This window comes from Budorcas taxicolor, chromosome 7 (genome assembly GCF_023091745.1).
Source record: "Budorcas taxicolor isolate Tak-1 chromosome 7, Takin1.1, whole genome shotgun sequence".
NCBI classification, from domain to species: domain Eukaryota; kingdom Metazoa; phylum Chordata; class Mammalia; order Artiodactyla; family Bovidae; genus Budorcas; species Budorcas taxicolor.
The window spans coordinates 43,180,867-43,197,928 of NC_068916.1; the positions used below are offsets into that span (position 1 = coordinate 43,180,867).

Consider the following 17,062-nt stretch of genomic DNA (forward strand, 5'->3'; position numbering starts at 1 on the left):
GGAGCCCCTGAGTGCCCCTGTAGTTCTGGCGCCTGAAGGCGGTACCTGTGAGTGGCTGGATCTGAAGTGGGCATGAGGTCAGGGCTCAGGAATGTCTGGGGCAGCTGGGGGAGCCCAGAAGGGGTGGCCTAGACTTCAGGCCTCCAACCAGGCATAGGCCCACCAGCTAGCCAGCCCTGCAGCCGGCCCTCACCCCCCGATCTTGGCATCCAGAGCGATGAGTGGTGGGCAGAGGATCCTCAAGGGCCTTCTGGGATGGGTTAGTGGATGGACCCAGGCCTGGAGAACTGGGTTTGCTGTGAGGTGCTGTGGCCTGCGTGCCCTGTGCCCTGGAGATCCACCCCTCCCACCTGAGGTCAGTGGGGGCCAATGGTCAGGAAGGGGTAGGGGATGAGGGTGTGAGACTCCAAAAGGGGAGGGAAGGAAGACTGTGGGAGGGGAAGAGGCTCAGATTAGGGGGTCTCCAAGAGAAGAGGTGGTTATGGGGGGAAAGGGTACAGGGGCTGCTATACACATTGCCAATGCCCCAGGTCTGGGGGCCAAGCCAGGGAGGGAGGAGGTGGCATGGTGGCCTCAGCAGTTAGCATTAGGGTTAACCTGTCCTGCTGAGTATCCCCAGAATGTAGAATCAGGGGTGGGGATGGGAGATGGATGGAGGGAAGGCAACCCACTATACCCTGCACTGTTCCCTGGGGTCTGCAGGGGGTGTTGCCAAAGGGTGGAGGGCGGCCACACAGAGGAGCAGTGGGAGGACTGGAAGGCAGGTGCCTGTGTCCAGGGTACCCATTGCATCTGTGGAGCTGGGTAGCTTCTGAGTACACATCAAAGTCTGTGTCCCCACATGTCCGTTGTGTTCAGGTATCTGCACTCCTGGGTGCATCTGGGTGTGGCTGAGTGGGGGTGAGCATCTCTGCAGTCTCTGTTTCCCTGCCAGGATCGTGCCTGGGGCATCGGTGTCTTGCCTGGGTCATTGCCGCCACGCAGGGCACCTTGGCGAATGTGCACGCGCAGAGCTCAGGAAAGCGGAAGCTGGGGGTGGGGCCTGGGACCCCACCTTCGAGCCCACTGTGCAGAGGGGCAGGCTGAGGCTGAGGCTGGGGAGGGTCAGGGGCGGGTCTGAGTCACCGCCTCCGGAGGCCTTTTCCTGTGGGGGGAAGCTCCCGCCAATGAGGGCTGGGCCTGTCACGTGAGCCTGACAGCTGAGGAGGGGGTGGCCAGCAGCAATGTGGCCCCGAGGCCACCAACACCAGGAGCTGTAGCACGGAGACCCCTGGCCTACCTCCCCCAGCCAGGCCCCCTTGGGCTTCTCGGGCCCGGCCCCGCCATGTTCTCCAGGAAGAAGAGAGAGCTCATGAAAACCCCGTCTATCTCGAAAAAGAACCGGGCGGGAAGCCCCTGCCCACAGCCCTCGGGGGTGAGTGAGCCTCTAAGGGGAGCACGGAGCGGGCGGGGACCTTGGAGCGACAGCTGGGCAGCACGGGGACAGGAGGACACCCTGTGATCAGGCCCGGCAGGGCAGGGCCGGGCAGTGACATGCTGGGCCAGTGGCGGGGGGCACGAGCCAGCTACAGCCCCCACCAGGCTGGACTGCAGGGTCTTCGCAGGATGGGCTGGGATCCTCACGTTCAGCTTACGGTAGGAGTCCTTGGGACGGCCATGCACCCTCCCACCCTGTCCAGTGCCGGCTGTGGGGTCCAGGGAGTGGTGGGGTGGGTACCAGGGTGTGAGTGCATTGGGCCTGGACTCTGTCAGGTGGGGGCTCAGGGAATTTGGGGTCTCCAGGCACCGTTAGATGTGAGAGCTATAGCCAGGCTGTTAGGCAGAAGGTTTATAGGGAGCAGAGTGTGGAAGGAGACCCACGGGGACAGGCCTGGTGCAAGCCTGGGGGCATCTACAGGGCCTTCGGTGTCTGTGGGCTCAGGAGTTTGCTGGACCGTCAGAGGACAGGAACCGAGGAGGTGTCTACCAATGAGTAGGCATCTGCAGTGGCCTCTACTGAGACAGCTCAGGAGACCCCAGCCCTCCCCCATCCCTTCCCCCTTACCCCCCTCCCTCCCCTCCCTCCGGAAGTGGGGTGCCCCTCCCCCACCCCGGCTGTGGTTTGGGCAGAGACGTTGTTTGTGAAAGCTCCAGGAGAGGACGTTGGGTAACAGGTGTGGGAGGGGCAAGGCACCAAATCTCAGCCCTCTGACCTGTGGCCTCTGACCTCTATGGGGTCAGGCTGAAGACCCTCCAGAGCCCCACTTCACTTCCAGGGAAACTGAGGCAGGGCTCGATGGGAGCACCTGCTTTACCAGCTCCCCCCACCCTCCCAGGAGCTGCCTAGGAGAGATGGGGCTGATGCAGTGTCCCTGGGGCCCGGCCTAGAACCACCAAGTGTGGCCTCGAATGCTAAGGCAACGGGCACTCTCAAGAGGCCCACCAGCCTGAGCCGCCATGCCAGCGCTGCTGGCTTCCCTCTGTCGGGGACCAGCACTTGGACACTGGGCCGCAGCCATCGCAGCCCACTGTCTGCAGCCAGCCCGGCCGAGGCACCCATCCAGGGACCCTGCCCAGACACCGTGGAGGACATCTCCCACCTGCTGGCTGATGTGGCCCGCTTTGCCGAGGGCCTTGAGAAACTGAAGGAGTGTGTTCTGCGTGATGGTGAGAACTGGCAGGGACACCAAGGCCTGGGTGGAGGAAGGCAGGGTCAGGCCTTAAAACCTAGGGGGTCAGCACAGAGTTGGGGAAGGACTTGGGGAGGCTCAGAAGGAAGTGATTGGGAGGGCTTTGTGGAAAAAGACATTGCAGCTAGGGTTCTGACAGGTGAATAGGAGTTCAGTGGCAACTAGGAAGGAAAGGCATTGAGGTAGAGAGAGTGTCATGTGCATAGAAACACAAAGTAGAGAGGCATTTGAGGGAATAAGGTTCAGGTGTATGAAATGTGTAAGGCTGAAGACATTGAGAATGGCAAGCAGAGGGACCCTGGGTGCTATCCTGAGGGTGCTGGGGAGCCATAGAAGGTGTCAGAGCAGAAGTGGAACAAGGTCAGATCTGCATGTTGGACTGAAGTGAATGAGAGGCAGGCTGAGGTGTGGACAGAGAGAGACTCAGGAGGGAAGAGGGGCAGGACCGGCACGTAAGCTGCAGGAGTGAGCGGGCTGTGGATGGCAGTTCCGTTTTCTCCACGCGTCCGCTGACAGCTCAGCTTCCTGCCTGCCGAGTTATTTTCATCTGCTTCCTGTTTGTCCCTGACAGCCAAGGAGGGCACTGTGATCTCTCCTTCAGGAAACCGCAGTGCCAGGGCCATGCTAAACACCCTGGCCTGCTCCTTTCATGTGCCCATTTTACAGATGAGGAAACTGAGGCTCAGGGTGGCCCCCTGACTCCGGCTCACCTGAGCCAGAGCCCGGGTTCAACCACTACCTGGAGAGGGACCTCTGTTTTAAAGGCTGTAATGGGGAGGTCCTCTGCTGGCCAAGCCTCTGCTGTGGGGGTGGTGTCAGCCTGTGGGGTTATCTGGTCCTGGGGTGGAGCTGGACTTGTTTCCTGGGGAAACTCTCTAATCTCGGTTCCTTTCCGATCCTAGCGCTTCCTTGGAGGCCAGGCCTGGGCGGAGCTGAGCCTGTGGGCACTGTGCAGGAGAATGGCCAGGGCAGGGGCCCCCCTCTTTGCACCTTGGGGCAGCCCTGGGCAGAGGGAAGGGCCTGGAGTAGAGAGGATTTGGGTTTGAATGCTGGTGCTGCCTCTGCCGGCCTGGGAGACCCTGGTATTTCATCTGTGAAATGGGGCAACGACACGTCCTGCACGGATGCTGGCTGTGACCAGAGGTCCTCAGCCTACAATGGTAGTTGTGGGATAGCCAGACGGCTTTCAGCCTGGGAGGCAATAAGAGCAGGGATCCATGCGGGCAGGGTCTCCCTGCACCTCCCCACGCCATGTACCTGGGCCTGTTTCCCTGTCTGCCCTTGGCAGCCCCATCCCAAATGGAGTCACGTCTCCTCGTCTACTCGGGTCTGAGTCCTGATCCTTGAGTTTGGGGAGCCGAGAACCCCAGCCAGGGCTCTCGAGACTCCGGGGGGCGGAGCTTTCCTCGGCGGGGGCGGGGTCTTCGGACCGGCCAGAGCCGGTTTGGCTGATGAAGAGCCGGTATTAAAGACCCTAGTCCGTCGTGCGCATTCACGGTCCCTGCGCTCTGACGGTACACTATGTGTATCTGCGGGACGGTGCACCCCGCGCTGGACCAGAGGGCTGTGCGCTGCCAGGCAGGGCCCCGAGGTGAGGGAATGGGCGGGGTGTGGGGGTGCAGGCTCTGGTCAGGAGCACGTGGCGCTCTGGGCATTTGCCGGCCCACTGGGGACACAGGGCTGCCGGGCGCTTACCTTGGCCGGTGCGGAGCTGGGCATGTCTGGGCTTCGCCAGGATTCCACCTGCCCAGGTTGGGGTGCTGCGCGGACGCAGGTGGCGGAGGCCCTGGAGACACGAGGGGTGGGGGTGCCTGGGAGGAATGTCTGGGGAAGGGGCGTGGCCAGCCTCCCCGGATTCCTGAAGCTCCTTCCGGCCTCCCGGAGTTCCCCGCTGATTCAGGCGCAAATCCTGAATCCGAGGAATGTTGGGGCCAAGGACGCCATAGGGGTCTCCCTGTCGGTGGTATTTAGTGGGGGTCCTCAGTGCTGAAAAGGGATCAGACACCTATTTCCAGATTCCTTTTTTTTTTTTTTTGAGTATCACCTCCCAGGCTGAGTATCTCCCCCACCTGAGAAGCACACAGGCGGGGGAGGTACAGGCAGGCCCCTCCTGGGTGTCAGCAGGCCTGCTCATTCCTTCAGCATCTACAAGTTTCTTCACTTTTGTTTCCACTACATGGTGCATGTTCTGCCTGCACACTCTGCTTTTTTTCCAGTTCAGAATATCTGAGGAGGACACTTAAAGCCTCCCTCAAAGATGTAGATCTGACCTTGACCTTTCTTTGCTCTAACACCTTCCATGGTTTCCCACTGCCCTCGTGATAAAGCCAGGCAGTGTCCTTCTATCTTCAGAGCTATTGTAAATGGAAAAGCTGTGTGATCCTTGCGAAATGACTTCTCCCCTTTGTGCCTCAGTTTCCTCACCTTCTAAATGGAGGTGATAACAGGGCCTGCCTCACAGGATGGCTGTCTGGAGAGAGATAATGCGGTGTTTAAACCTCAGTTCCCAGGCCGGCAGGGCCAGGAGAGAATTGAACAGAGCTTTGCAGCTTGGACGACAGTGGAAGTTTATTTCTAGAGGGACAGGAAAGCGTGTTCTAAGCAGGACTGTCTAGACTGACATCTGGCCTTTGTCGACCTGGCCAGCAGTCCAGAGAGGGACAGTCCACCCCACCCCACCCCCTGAGGTCACACACTGAGCCTCAGGCAGTTGCCTTCTCCCACCTCTGCCTCAGTCTCCCCACCTGGGGAGAGAAGTGTTAGGGTTAGGTGGTTTGGTGGACAGGCTTTCCCTCCCTCCCTGCTCATACCCACTCTACCTGGCAGAACTCCTTGAGGCCCGCCGGCCACTGGCCCATGAGTGCCTGGGTGAGGCCCTCCGTGTGATGCGCCAGGTCATCTCCAAGTACCCACTGCTGAACACTGTGGAGACACTCACGGCTGCTGGCACCCTCATTGCCAAAGTCAAAGGTCAGCCGGCTGGGACAAGACACAGAGGGCTTTCTGTCTGGGAGGGCTTTCTGAAGGAGGGGATGTTTGAAGTGGGTTTTGAAGGATACATAGGAGTGTGATGGACACAACAGCTCCAGTGCTCCCCTTTCAATTAGTTGCACGGTTGGTCACCTCCCAAACAGATTGGGCCAACCTCTCTCATCCTTGTCTGTCCCTAGCCTTCCATTATGAGTGCAACAATGAGTCAGACAAGCGGGAGTTTGAGAAGGCCTTGGAGACCATTGCCGTCTCCTTCAGCAGCACGTGAGTGTGGGGTAGGGTTGGGGACGGGTGGGGGTGGGGGAGGGTGGAGACCCATGTGGACCCATGTGCCCCTTGACGCTTGCCCCTCCACCCTGCAGTGTATCCGAGTTCCTCATGGGTGAAGTGGACAGCAGCATCCTCCTGTCGGTGCCCCCTGGGGACCCAGGCCAGGTGAGCAAGGGTGGCCTGCATATTGCTTGGGGTCAGGCTGGCAGGGCAAGTGCGTGCCCCTGTTCCCTCTGAGGACCACGGCCACTCACTCTGTCCAGAGGGCGGAGATTGTCTCTTGCAGGGTGGGCCTCAAACAGGGCCCAGCCCAGGCTGGACTCACCTGTCTCCTTCTGATATAGTCCATGGAGAACCTGTATGGACAGGGGAGTGAGAGTGCCCCCCCCAGTGGCGAGGAGTGTGATGCGGGTGAGTCTGAGCCCAGTAAGTGGCAGAGAACTGGGGTGGTGGATGGGAGGAGGGGTGGGCAGGGACAGGGGAGGGCTGGGCGGGGTGGAGCCTGGGCTGAGGGGTGTCTACTCTGCAGGCTGCCTGTCCCCGGAGGAGGTGGACACCCTGCTGCAGCGCTGTGAGGGGGGCGTGGACGCTGCCCTGCAGTACGCCAAGAACATGGCCAAATACATGAAGGACCTCATCGGCTACCTGGAGAAGCGGAGTGCGCTGGGTGAGAGCTGGGGCCTGCAGGGTGGGGTCTGGCTGGAGGGCCCCTCCGCCCCCCTGCCCTCACACCCCTTCCCCTGCAGAGATGGACTTTGCCAAAGGCCTGCAGAAGATCGTCCAGAACTGCAGACAGAGTGTCATGCAGGAGGTAGGGAACTTGGGGGGAGTGTGTGGGTGGGTGGGGCACCGGGCAGGGTTCCTCAGGCCTGGATGTGAGTCTCAATACCTCCAGGATGGACTGGAAGAAAGGGGTTTCCAGTCTGTACAAGGGCGGTTAAGGGAGCAGGGGGGCTCCTGGCCCACCCCCACGTGACCCTGACGCCGGCCCCACCCCACAGCCGCACATGCCCCTCCTGTCCATCTACTCACTGGCGCTAGAACAGGACCTGGAGTTCGGCCACGGCCTGGTGCAGGCAGTGGGCACGCTGCTGACCCAGACCTTCATGCAGGTAGACTGCACCTGGGAGGGTGGGCGGAATGGAGGGTGCCGGGGTCCCCACTCACACTTGTCTCCCCCAAGCCCCTGAATCTGCGGCGGCTCGAGCATGAGAAGCGCAGGAAGGAGATCAAGGAGTCCTGGCACCGCGCCCAGAGGAAGCTGGTACCACGGGTGGGGCACGGGGGCTGGGAGGGGCCAGGGCAGCCAGCTCGCGCATGTGCAGTCCTCTGGTACGCACCCAGATGAAGATTTCCCGAGTTTTGCCAACATCGGGCAGAGTGCCCTGTGCCCACGTGAGGCGGGTCCTGCCTCCAAGTTGTTTCAGGCTCCTGACCTCCAGGCTGTGGCAGGAAAGGCCCTGGCCCTGGCCCTGGGGCCCCCCTCAGTGTCAGAGTTCGCTGTCACAGGGGAACACTGTGGCTGCCAGGAGCAGGTCTTGGGTAGACCAAACGGGCTAATCCAGGTCTGGTGGATGCTCCAGGTTCTTCCTCCAGGTTACTCTTCTCACCTCTTTTTGGGCAGTTCCAAAGGCACTAGTATCTTCTGTGTTGCTTTTTAGATGTGTTAACAGGGTCGGTGGTGAAACCAGCTCCAGTTAGTGGAGTCCTGTGGCTCTGTCTAGCATGTCTGGCAAATGCCCCTCTCCCCAACTTTTGCACACCTGATGACAGCTTGCCAAGTACCCCATTCTGCTTCTGATCTTTTAAATACACCTCCACATTCAGGGACTTGCCCCGTCTCAGTCCACGTGAAACCCCTCCTGCCTTTTTCTTACCTAGGCATTCTCAGCTACAGAGCCACATGGCATATTTCAGTACATCCCTATTGATGGAGTTTAGTTGTGGTTGAGCTGTTGCTGTTTCAAACATCACTGCTGTGATGAGCTTTTGCCCCTGTTACTCAGACCTGTGACCTAGCATTCATCTCAGATCAGTGCCCAAAAGATAATGGCTTGGGTCATAGGGGATGAGAGGGAGGCTGACCTCCAGAGCCACAACCAAGCTCTTCCTCTTCTATGAGCTCTCAGTTCATATCCTTTGTTCGCCTTGGACTGGACAGTAGCCTGTTTCCTATTGACTTCCCAGAGCTTTCTACCTATTAGAGAACCCAGCTTTGGATGATATGTGTTACAGATTCCTTCACCCCCAGTTTATTGTTTTGATTTTTGATTTAACCCGTTGGCCTGTTTTCCCAGTTGAAACCCATGATCATTAGTAGTAGTCTTTCCTTTTATAATTTCTCGGTTCTATGTCACATATGGAAAGGCCTTCCCTGTGCTATGTTTACTCTTAAACAAATTCTTCCATGGTTTCTACTAGTACTCATATGAATTCTTATATGTTTGAGCTTCTGATGGTGTAGGCTGTAAGGTGTGGCCCGCAGAAGGCTCACTGGGTTTTAACTGAGTCCTCTTTGAGGGTGCCTCACTTCCTGTCTGGGCGACCTCACTGGTCTCGCCTGTAAGAAGGGAAGTGAAAGAGACAAAAGCGCAAGTCACTGTGGTGGGCGTGGGTGTAGGTGTCAAGAGGATGATGTCGGTGTCTCCTTCAGAGCTTAGCTGTGCGTTACCTTCCCCAGCTGTAAAATAGGCAGGCCAGATGCTGGCTCCAGGGTCCCACTATGGGTGTCACCTCCTGCTCTTCCACCATCAGTCCCATTTGTTTCACTGGCCACAGGATCTGTGCACAAGAGGTGTGGGTGGTAGAGGTCTCTATGTGTATTTGACTGACCGGGGTCATCTGCTCATTGCCATACCCACAGCAAGAGGCAGAGTCCAATCTCCGCAAGGCCAAGCAGGGCTACATGCAGCGCTGCGAGGACCATGACAAGGCCCGCTTCCTGGTGGCCAAGGCGGAGGAGGAGCAAGCCAGCACTGGGCCCGGTGCAGGGGGTGCAGCCTCCAAGACCCTGGATAAGCGTCGTCGCCTGGAGGAGGAGGCCAAGAACAAGGTGAGGGCCAGTGATGGAGGGCAAGGCCCATGGTGACAGATCCTCATGCCCTGTACAGAACTGCCCACCTCTGGTCCCTTGTCTAGGCTCTGCCTCCTGGCAGGAATGCCTTCCCATCCTTTTGTACCTAGTTGATTTCTTTGTGGGACCTGAAGATGCCCTGAGGGCTGAACTCTGGATTAATGCTTCCCTGGGCAACCGCCCACCTCCTGCCCCCACCCCAGGCAGAGGAAGCAATGGCCACATACCGTACATGCGTGGCTGATGCTAAAACACAGAAGCAGGAGCTGGAGGATACCAAGGTGACGGCACTACGGCAGATCCAGGAGGTCATCCGGCAGAGCGACCAGACCATCAAGTCGGTGCGCACTGGGGCTCCCCTGGAGAGCTGGGCGGAGCACCTACCTGTCAGGTGCCAGGACTGCTAGCGCTCACCTCCCTCCCGTCCACAGGCCACCATCTCCTATTACCAGATGATGCACACGCAGACGGCCCCACTGCCCGTGCACTTCCACATGCTGTATGAGAGCAGCAAGCTGTACGACCCAGGACAGCAGTATGCTTCCCACGTGCGCCAGCTGCAGCGCGGCGAGGAGCCTGATGTGCACTACGACTTCGAGCCCCACGTGTCCGCCAGTGCCTGGTACACTACCTTCTGTGCATGCCCAGGGAGCCAGACTCCCTGCTTGAAATGAAGGCGGGGGCAGGGAGCCCTTGTGACCCCCATCACGGCCCCTCCTTTTGGCTGTTGGTCCCACCAGGTCCCCAGTCCTGCGTACTCGGAAAAGCAGCTTCAATGTCAGCGATGCTGTGGGGGCAGAGGCTGCCAGTAGCCCCCCGGAGGACGGTGGGCCCAGCGAGGGAGAGATTGCCAAGGAGCGCAGGAGTGAGTGCCAAGAGGGGGTGGACGTGGCCCCCTTGCAGCCCCCCTCAGACCTTCACTGGGGATACCTCTTTCACAGGTGGGCGGGGCCACCAGGTACACAAGTCGTGGCCCATCTCCATCTCGGATTCAGAGGCCAGTCTGGACCCCAGCCCTGGCTCAGGTGAAGGGGCCTGCTGGGTCAGTGGGAGATGGAACGCTGCAACCCATCCCAGGCTTCAGTGGGCTCATTGTGCAGTGGGCAGCAGGGGTGGGGGTGCAGGGGGAGTCTCTGACACCCTGTTTCCTGCTCAGAGGACTTTAAGAAGTTCGAGCGTATGTCTTCCTGTGGCACCATGTCGTCCAATGAGGAGCTGGCCGACCAGGAGGGCAGTGCAGGGGCGTCAGCCTTTGATCAGGGTGAGGGAGCCTCTGAAGGGGGCAGTGGGGGAAGGAGGGATTTGGAGACTCTCTGTGGGTCTGGCTTTTGCCTCCCTTGGTGACACTGACCACCTTCCCCCTTCCCCACCAGCTGACCTCAATGGCATGACTCCAGAGCTGCCTGTGGCCATGCCCAGCGGGCCCTTCCGCCACGTGGGGTTGTCCAAAGCGGCCCGGACCCACCGGCTTCGGAAGCTCCGCACGCCGGCCAAGTGCCGGGAATGCAACAGCTACGTGTACTTCCAGGGTGCTGAGTGTGAGGAGGTGAGTGGTCCCGGTCGGGTCCAGGGGAGCCAGGCACCTGGATGTGCATCCCATGTGGGGAGAGAGCACCTGCGGTCTGGAGGTGGGGCCAGAGCAGTGGGAGGAGCCCAGGCTGAAGGGTGAAAACCATTTCAGAAGCTGCACTGTGGCGGGGAGTCAGGGGTGGGGTAGGGTGGGGTGTTTGTGTGTGTGTGTGTGTGTGTGTGTGTGTGTGTGTGTGTGCGCGTGCGTGCACTGAGATGAGGCAGGAGATGTAGCCAGGGGTGTCTGAGCTGGACCTGAGCCAGGAAGGGCTGCTCACAATGCCCACCCCCAGTGCTGCCTGGCCTGCCACAAGAAGTGCCTGGAGACCTTGGCCATCCAGTGCGGCCACAAGAAGCTGCAGGGCCGTCTGCAGCTCTTTGGCCAGGACTTCAGCCATGCTGCCCGCAGCACCCCCGACGGCGTGCCCTTCATCATCAAGAAGTGCATCTTTGAGATTGAGCAGCGGGCGCTGCGCACCAAGGTGACCACCGCCGCCATAGCGGCGGGGACTCCAGCCAAGGGACTGCACAGGGAGGGAGAGGCATGGGCCCCTGCTAACTGCAGGCTTCCACAGGGCATCTACCGGGTCAATGGGGTGAAGACACGTGTAGAGAAGCTATGCCAGGCCTTCGAGAATGGCAAGGAGCTGGTGGAATTGTCGCAAGCGTCGCCCCATGACATCAGCAATGTCCTCAAACTCTATCTGCGCCAGGTGAGATAGATGGTGACAAGGCAGAGCAATTCCTAGGCTGTACAGGGAGCCTGCTGGGGGCGTGACCAGCGCTAGGAAGGGGCGTGGTTGCTAAGCTGGGGCGTGGTCAGTATTGAGTGGATGGGACCTGTACCTAGAGGCAGGGCTGCTGTCAAGGGCGGGGCCAGTGCAGAACTCGCAGTCTGTGGGCCAGGCCTACTGACCCTCCACACCTGACCTGCCACCCTGCAGCTGCCTGAGCCGCTCATTTCCTTCCGCCTCTACCATGAGCTTGTGGGGATGGCCAAAGACAGTCTGAAGGCCGAGGCCGAGGCCAAGGCAGCATCTCGGGGTCGGCCGGATGCCACAGAGAGCGAGGCTGCAGCCATGGCCATGGCAGGCCGGTTGCGGGAACTCCTACGGGACCTGCCTCGGGAGAACTGGGCCACACTGCGGTACCTGATGCGGCACCTTCGCAGGTGAGGGCCGAGTTGGCCAGGGTCAAGGGTGGCGGGGTCCTGGGAGCTGCTCACACCTGCCCCTGCACCCTACAACCCGCCAGGATCGTGGAGGTGGAACAGGACAACAAGATGACACCAGGGAACCTGGGCATTGTGTTTGGGCCCACGCTGCTGCGGCCCCGGCCCACTGAGGCCACCGTGTCCCTTTCCTCGCTGGTGGACTACCCCCACCAGGCCTGCATCGTGGAGACCCTCATCACCCACTTCAGCCTGGTCTTCGAGGAGGAGCCTGAAGAGGCCCCAGGGGGCCAGGTGAGGGCTGCCCACTCTGGACAAGGGATGCAGGGCTCTGAGCATGGTGGGGGCTAGGAACCTTGCTCACCTATGGGGGGACTAGACAGGGAGCTCTGCTGGGAGATGTTTGGCTTGGACAGGGCTGTCCGGGGCATTCAAGGCACATTTTAAGCAAAGAACTGGGTGAAGTGTGGATTCAGATCTGTGGATGGAACCTGCACTCGACCAGCCGTCCTGGCCCCTCTGGTTTCCCACTTCTGCCCCCGCTGTAGCCTGTCCTTGTGTCCTGGCTCCCACACAGTTCAGCTGTGTCCAGCCTGCTGCTCTCCTTGGTAGAGGGTCTTATTTCCAGGCAGCATTGGGTCCCACACTCAGTCTCCACTGCACATCTTTAACCCCTCATGAGCTGCCTTTAGGGGAGGCAGGCTGTGGAGGGGACATGCCTGGTTGTAGCATCAGGACAGTGGCTCCAGTGCTGGTGTCCCCAGGGACTCAGCCCCCTTTGCATGAGCTCAGCCTGTCCAGACGCAGGATGGGGGCTGAGGGCCCTCATATGCTCAGCTGCAGCGGGTGTTAATGGTATTTAGGGTTTTTACTTGGTTAACTTATAAGAGAATAAATGGAACGTGGCATGGCCAGAACCGTGGTGCTTCCCTGACCTTTCTTCTGCTTCTGCAGGATGGGGTATCCAGCCAGCGACCCGAGGTGGTGGTCCAGGCACCGTACCTGGGGGGCAGCGGGGGTGTGGCCTTTCCCTTGACAGAGGAGGCTGAGGATGGGGGCCTTGGTGAGTGGGGTGGCCCTGGAGGTGCTGGGCAGATGGTGGGTGATGTAGTGGGTCCATGGCAAGGGCTGCAGACTGAACTGTTTCCCCGGACACAAGTGTCACCTGTCTTTAATCCGTTACAAACCCTTGCAAAGAGATACCCTTTCAAGGTGTTTTGCCAGGTCCAAGAAACAGGCACCCAGAAATGGAAACAACCCCAAGTGTCTGAGACCCTGCACCTGATTTGAGAGGGTTCTGAGCAGGGAGACAGGCCTGCTGGGGGGGTGGGGGAGCCTCTTGGTGTCACCAGAGGCGGATGCCCAGTGGTTCCACCCCCAGCTCACAGGCTGTCCATCTGTCCCTCTGTATCTCTGTCCCTTTCCCTTGGACTTTTCAGAACCCCACGTCACCTCCAACGACTCCGACTCAGAGCTGGAGGAGACCTCAGACCTGCAGTCCCCAGCAAGTGGGGCTGCACTGCACCGGCTCAGTTTTCTGGAGAGGCAGGGCGGCGACGCAGGCACAGAGGGCAGTCAGGGCAGCCGCAGCGGCAGCGAAGAGCAGCTGGGCACCACAGCCGGGGAGTACGGGCCTGGGGCCTGGGAGGCCCCTGGGGAGGAGTCAGCCCGGAGGCTCTCCGAGTACAACACCAACCAGTGCAACAACACCAGCCAGTGCACCATCACCAGCCAGTACAACGCCACCAACCGGTGCAACAATGTGGCTGCAGCTTGGCTGCCAGCTGTGAGGCTGCGTGGTGGGCGGCTGGTAGGGGGCAACAGTTGCAAGAGGCAGCCGGAGTTTGTGTAGCTGGGGTAGCGGGCAGGTCCTGCCCCTGTGGACATGTCACTGAGAGGCCTCTCCTTCCGGCCACAGCGGCCAGGGCATTACTGATCCACCTTCCCAGAAGCTTCCGCCTGTGCTCCTCTGCACACCCGTTCTCAGACTTGCTGGGATGGAGGACCCTGCCCACCCTGAGCCAGGCCAAAGAGGTCACAGGGCACCTGGGAGGAGGGCTGGACGCCTTGTGGACAGTGGGCCGGCTGGCCTCAAGACAGCCTGGCTTTTACAGAAGAGCGGGTTTGGACACTGGTGTTACCTACAGTGGAGTTTTCTGACATGTACTTTCCTTTTGCATACAATAAAGTCTTCAACCTGAGCCTGCCTCTGGCAGCAGTGGCCTGAGCAATGATTCCAGCTCCTTGCTGGGCCTGGGGCGGCAGGGGAAGCTGTGAATAGAAATTCCACCACATGGCAGGGCAACCCCATAGGGCCCAGGTGGCCATGGGGACATAGACGCAAGGCACCACTTCCCTGCACTCCTGGCTCAGAAAACCCGCGTAGACTGAAGAGCCTCAGGGAGACAGTAGCCACTGTCCGAGTCAGCATAGCCAGCAAGAGGCGAGGCTCTGCCTCCATCCCTACAGGTTTATCCTGGCGGGCCGGGGATGGCTAAGCAGAGACCCAACTACTCGAGATGAATGACATGGATTCACACCCCATCACGGTAGAACCTGCTAGGTCTCCCTTTCTGACAGGACAGCCCCCCAAAAACGGCAGTCCTCCCCAAGCTTAGGTAAGACCATCTATGGTGGTCAGAGCTCTGCCCCTGCCTAAGCTTCCTAAGAGCCCAGAAGGCGGCCTGCAGTTTGGCAAACAAAGATAAAAGCCCAGGCCATACCCTCTGGTTGCATGTGACTTGTGGCCACTTCTGCCCTGCGGGGTAGCAGAGTTGAGTAACTGTAGCAGGGTGACCTGGCCAGCGCAGCCAAGACACTCACCCTCTGGCCTTTATAGAATAAGTGTGGTGACCCCTAAGTTTTTAAAACAGAATGAGTGAATAGATCTATGAACACTTCCAGGTGCTCCGCAGGGCAGAGGGGACCTCCACTTCTCCACGGAGGAGGTAAGATAAGCACCCTGCTCCAGGCACCAAAGTGCCTGTGAGGAGCCCGGCCTGGCCTGCAAATGGTTCCAGACGCGACCCCACCAAAGGACTTCAACAGGCTGTGCCACCTTCAGGCATGGCCTGACCCAGGCTCACAATCGGGAAGGTACCCACTTCCTGAAGCTCTGAAGCTGGTGCCTGGACCAATCTCAGGGACTTGCGGGCAGCAGAACCGATCCCCAAGCAACAAGCAGGGGTTGGGGGGGCCCCAAAGGAGAGCTGGTACCACTGGTGGAACATCCACACCTTGCATCTAGGCCCCGCACCTGTGGGCAGGCCTGCACCCAGCCCCCTCCACTAAGCCCCCAATCAGAAGAAAAGGAGTTTTCAGGGAATCAATGCACTGATTCTAGAGTTCACTAGCAAGAGTAAAAATCTAAGAACATCCAAGACTGTAAACCACATGTTTCCGCCATGTTAACCTGCATAGTTCACAAGCATAGCACATTGACACGGTTGTGCAACCATCCCCACCATCATCTCCAGAACTTTCTCATCTTCCCAAACTGAAACTCTGGTCCCCAGGAAACACCAATTCCCTCTCTCTTCCCAGTCCCTGGCCCCCCAGCACCTTTTACTTCTGTCTCTGTAGACCTGACTGCTTAGAGATCCCAGGTAAATGGAATCAGATAGAATTTGTCCATCTACATCTGGCTTATTCTGGCTGAGACAGTTTTGAAAAACAACGTATGTCTGTTTTGGAGAAAGGGGAGACCTGCTTGCCTGTTAAGATGTACTGTAAAATTATGATTTTAAAACCTAAGTTTTGGGAAGGGATGTTCAAGAGGGAGGGGGCATATGTATACCTACGGCTGATTCATGTTGATGTGTGGCAGAAAACAACACAGTGTTTTAAAAAAAAACACACCTAAATTTATCAATGAAAAGAGGATCTCAACACAGACTCACGTGGGTCTATGCGTTCACTACAAGAGAGTGGAAACTCAGGGCAGCACTATTCCTCAATAAACAGTGTCAAGAGCACCATCTGTCTGTGGGAAAATGACCACCCCAGGTCACACAATGCCCAGGAATAAACTCAGAATTTGAGACCCACAAATAAAGACTACAGGGGGATGGACGTCCCTGGGGTCCAGTGGTAGAGAATCCACCTGCCAGGGCAGCAGGCAGTGGTTTGATCCCTTGTTGGGGAACTAAGATCTCCCACATGCCGCAATTACAACCCAAGGCAGTCAAAAAAGAAAAACACTACATGGGACACCTAAGAAATATAAAACGTGGGGAAACCGTTTTGTAATTTGTGCCTAGGATATATAAAGAACCCCTAAAACTCAGGAATGGAAGACAAATAACCCAGTTAAACAAGAGGCAAAGGACCTGTGCACAGACACGTATCTGAGGTAACCCACAGGTAGCTGGCAAGCCCCATGCTCACCACCACAGCACCTGGCAAGGGAACCGGAACCACAGCGCCACCACTGGCCACCCTGTACCCCCTCCCCGTCCCCCAGGCCATAAGAACCAGTGCTGGCAAGGAGGTGGAGACAGTGGGACCGCTCCATGGGGCTCAGGAATGAGAAACAGGACAGCCACAGGGAAGACAGTGTGACAGCTTCTCCAAAGGGTGACCAGAGCTTCTGCAAGACCAATTCTACTCCAATATACACACCACACCCAGAAAAATAAATACAACCACAGCAATGTGTACCTGGATGCTCACAGCAACACTACTCATAATGGAAACAACCTCGGTCCATCAGCTGAAGAAGAAACACAGTGTCCCTCCACACACGGGAGCGCCCTTCAGCCAGGAAAAGGAGAGAAGCCCTGACACGGCTACCACGTGGACAGACCCTGAGAACACGATGCTCAGGAAGGCAGCAGACACAGGACACACAGGGTGTGATTCCACTGGTGGGAAACGTCCAGAACAGGCAGATCGACAAACAGAGTTAGTGGTAGTCGGGCTAGGGTGACTGCTAACAGGATGGGGCTTTCTTTTAGAGTGATGGAGTGTTCCACAGTTGACTGTGGTGCACAACTCTGCATGTACTAAAAATCACAGAACCATGAACTTTAAACGAGTGAACTGTATGGTATGTAGATCGCATGTCAATGAAGCTATTAATTAAAAATACAAACAGTGGCACTTAGCCTGGGGAGGGAGGCCTCTGAAGTTAGTATAGAGGAAAACTAGGTAGTCTGACCCCCAACTTCTATGGAAGAAGAACACCAAGAAGCAAAGCTAGCGGGTGTGCTGGAGCTCCACCCCTGCCTCCTCCAGGGGAAGTGAGCAGTGACCCTGTGGAGTGGCTAAGAGCCTGAGCAAGGCTGCTCACAGCAAACCCAGAGTTGTTTTGCCTTGGTC

The 17,062-nt window shown here is 58.4% G+C and overlaps 1 protein-coding gene across 1 annotated transcript; it reads left to right on the forward strand.

Annotated features, from left to right (window-relative positions):
- The first annotated feature begins 1,533 nt into the window (after positions 1-1,533).
- ARHGAP45 (Rho GTPase activating protein 45) lies at positions 1,534-13,595 on the forward strand. Its single transcript, XM_052643835.1, has 23 exons — positions 1,534-1,635; positions 2,316-2,646; positions 5,496-5,639; positions 5,840-5,924; positions 6,023-6,095; positions 6,275-6,341; positions 6,460-6,597; positions 6,677-6,741; positions 6,932-7,042; positions 7,114-7,194; positions 8,794-8,982; positions 9,207-9,344; positions 9,435-9,625; positions 9,744-9,868; positions 9,945-10,028; positions 10,160-10,264; positions 10,377-10,549; positions 10,866-11,054; positions 11,148-11,285; positions 11,517-11,743; positions 11,827-12,037; positions 12,698-12,806; positions 13,183-13,595. The coding sequence occupies exons 1-23, from the start codon at positions 1,534-1,536 to the stop codon at positions 13,593-13,595; spliced, it is 3,489 nt and encodes a 1,162-aa protein (XP_052499795.1).
- Positions 13,596-17,062: the final 3,467 nt, after the last annotated feature.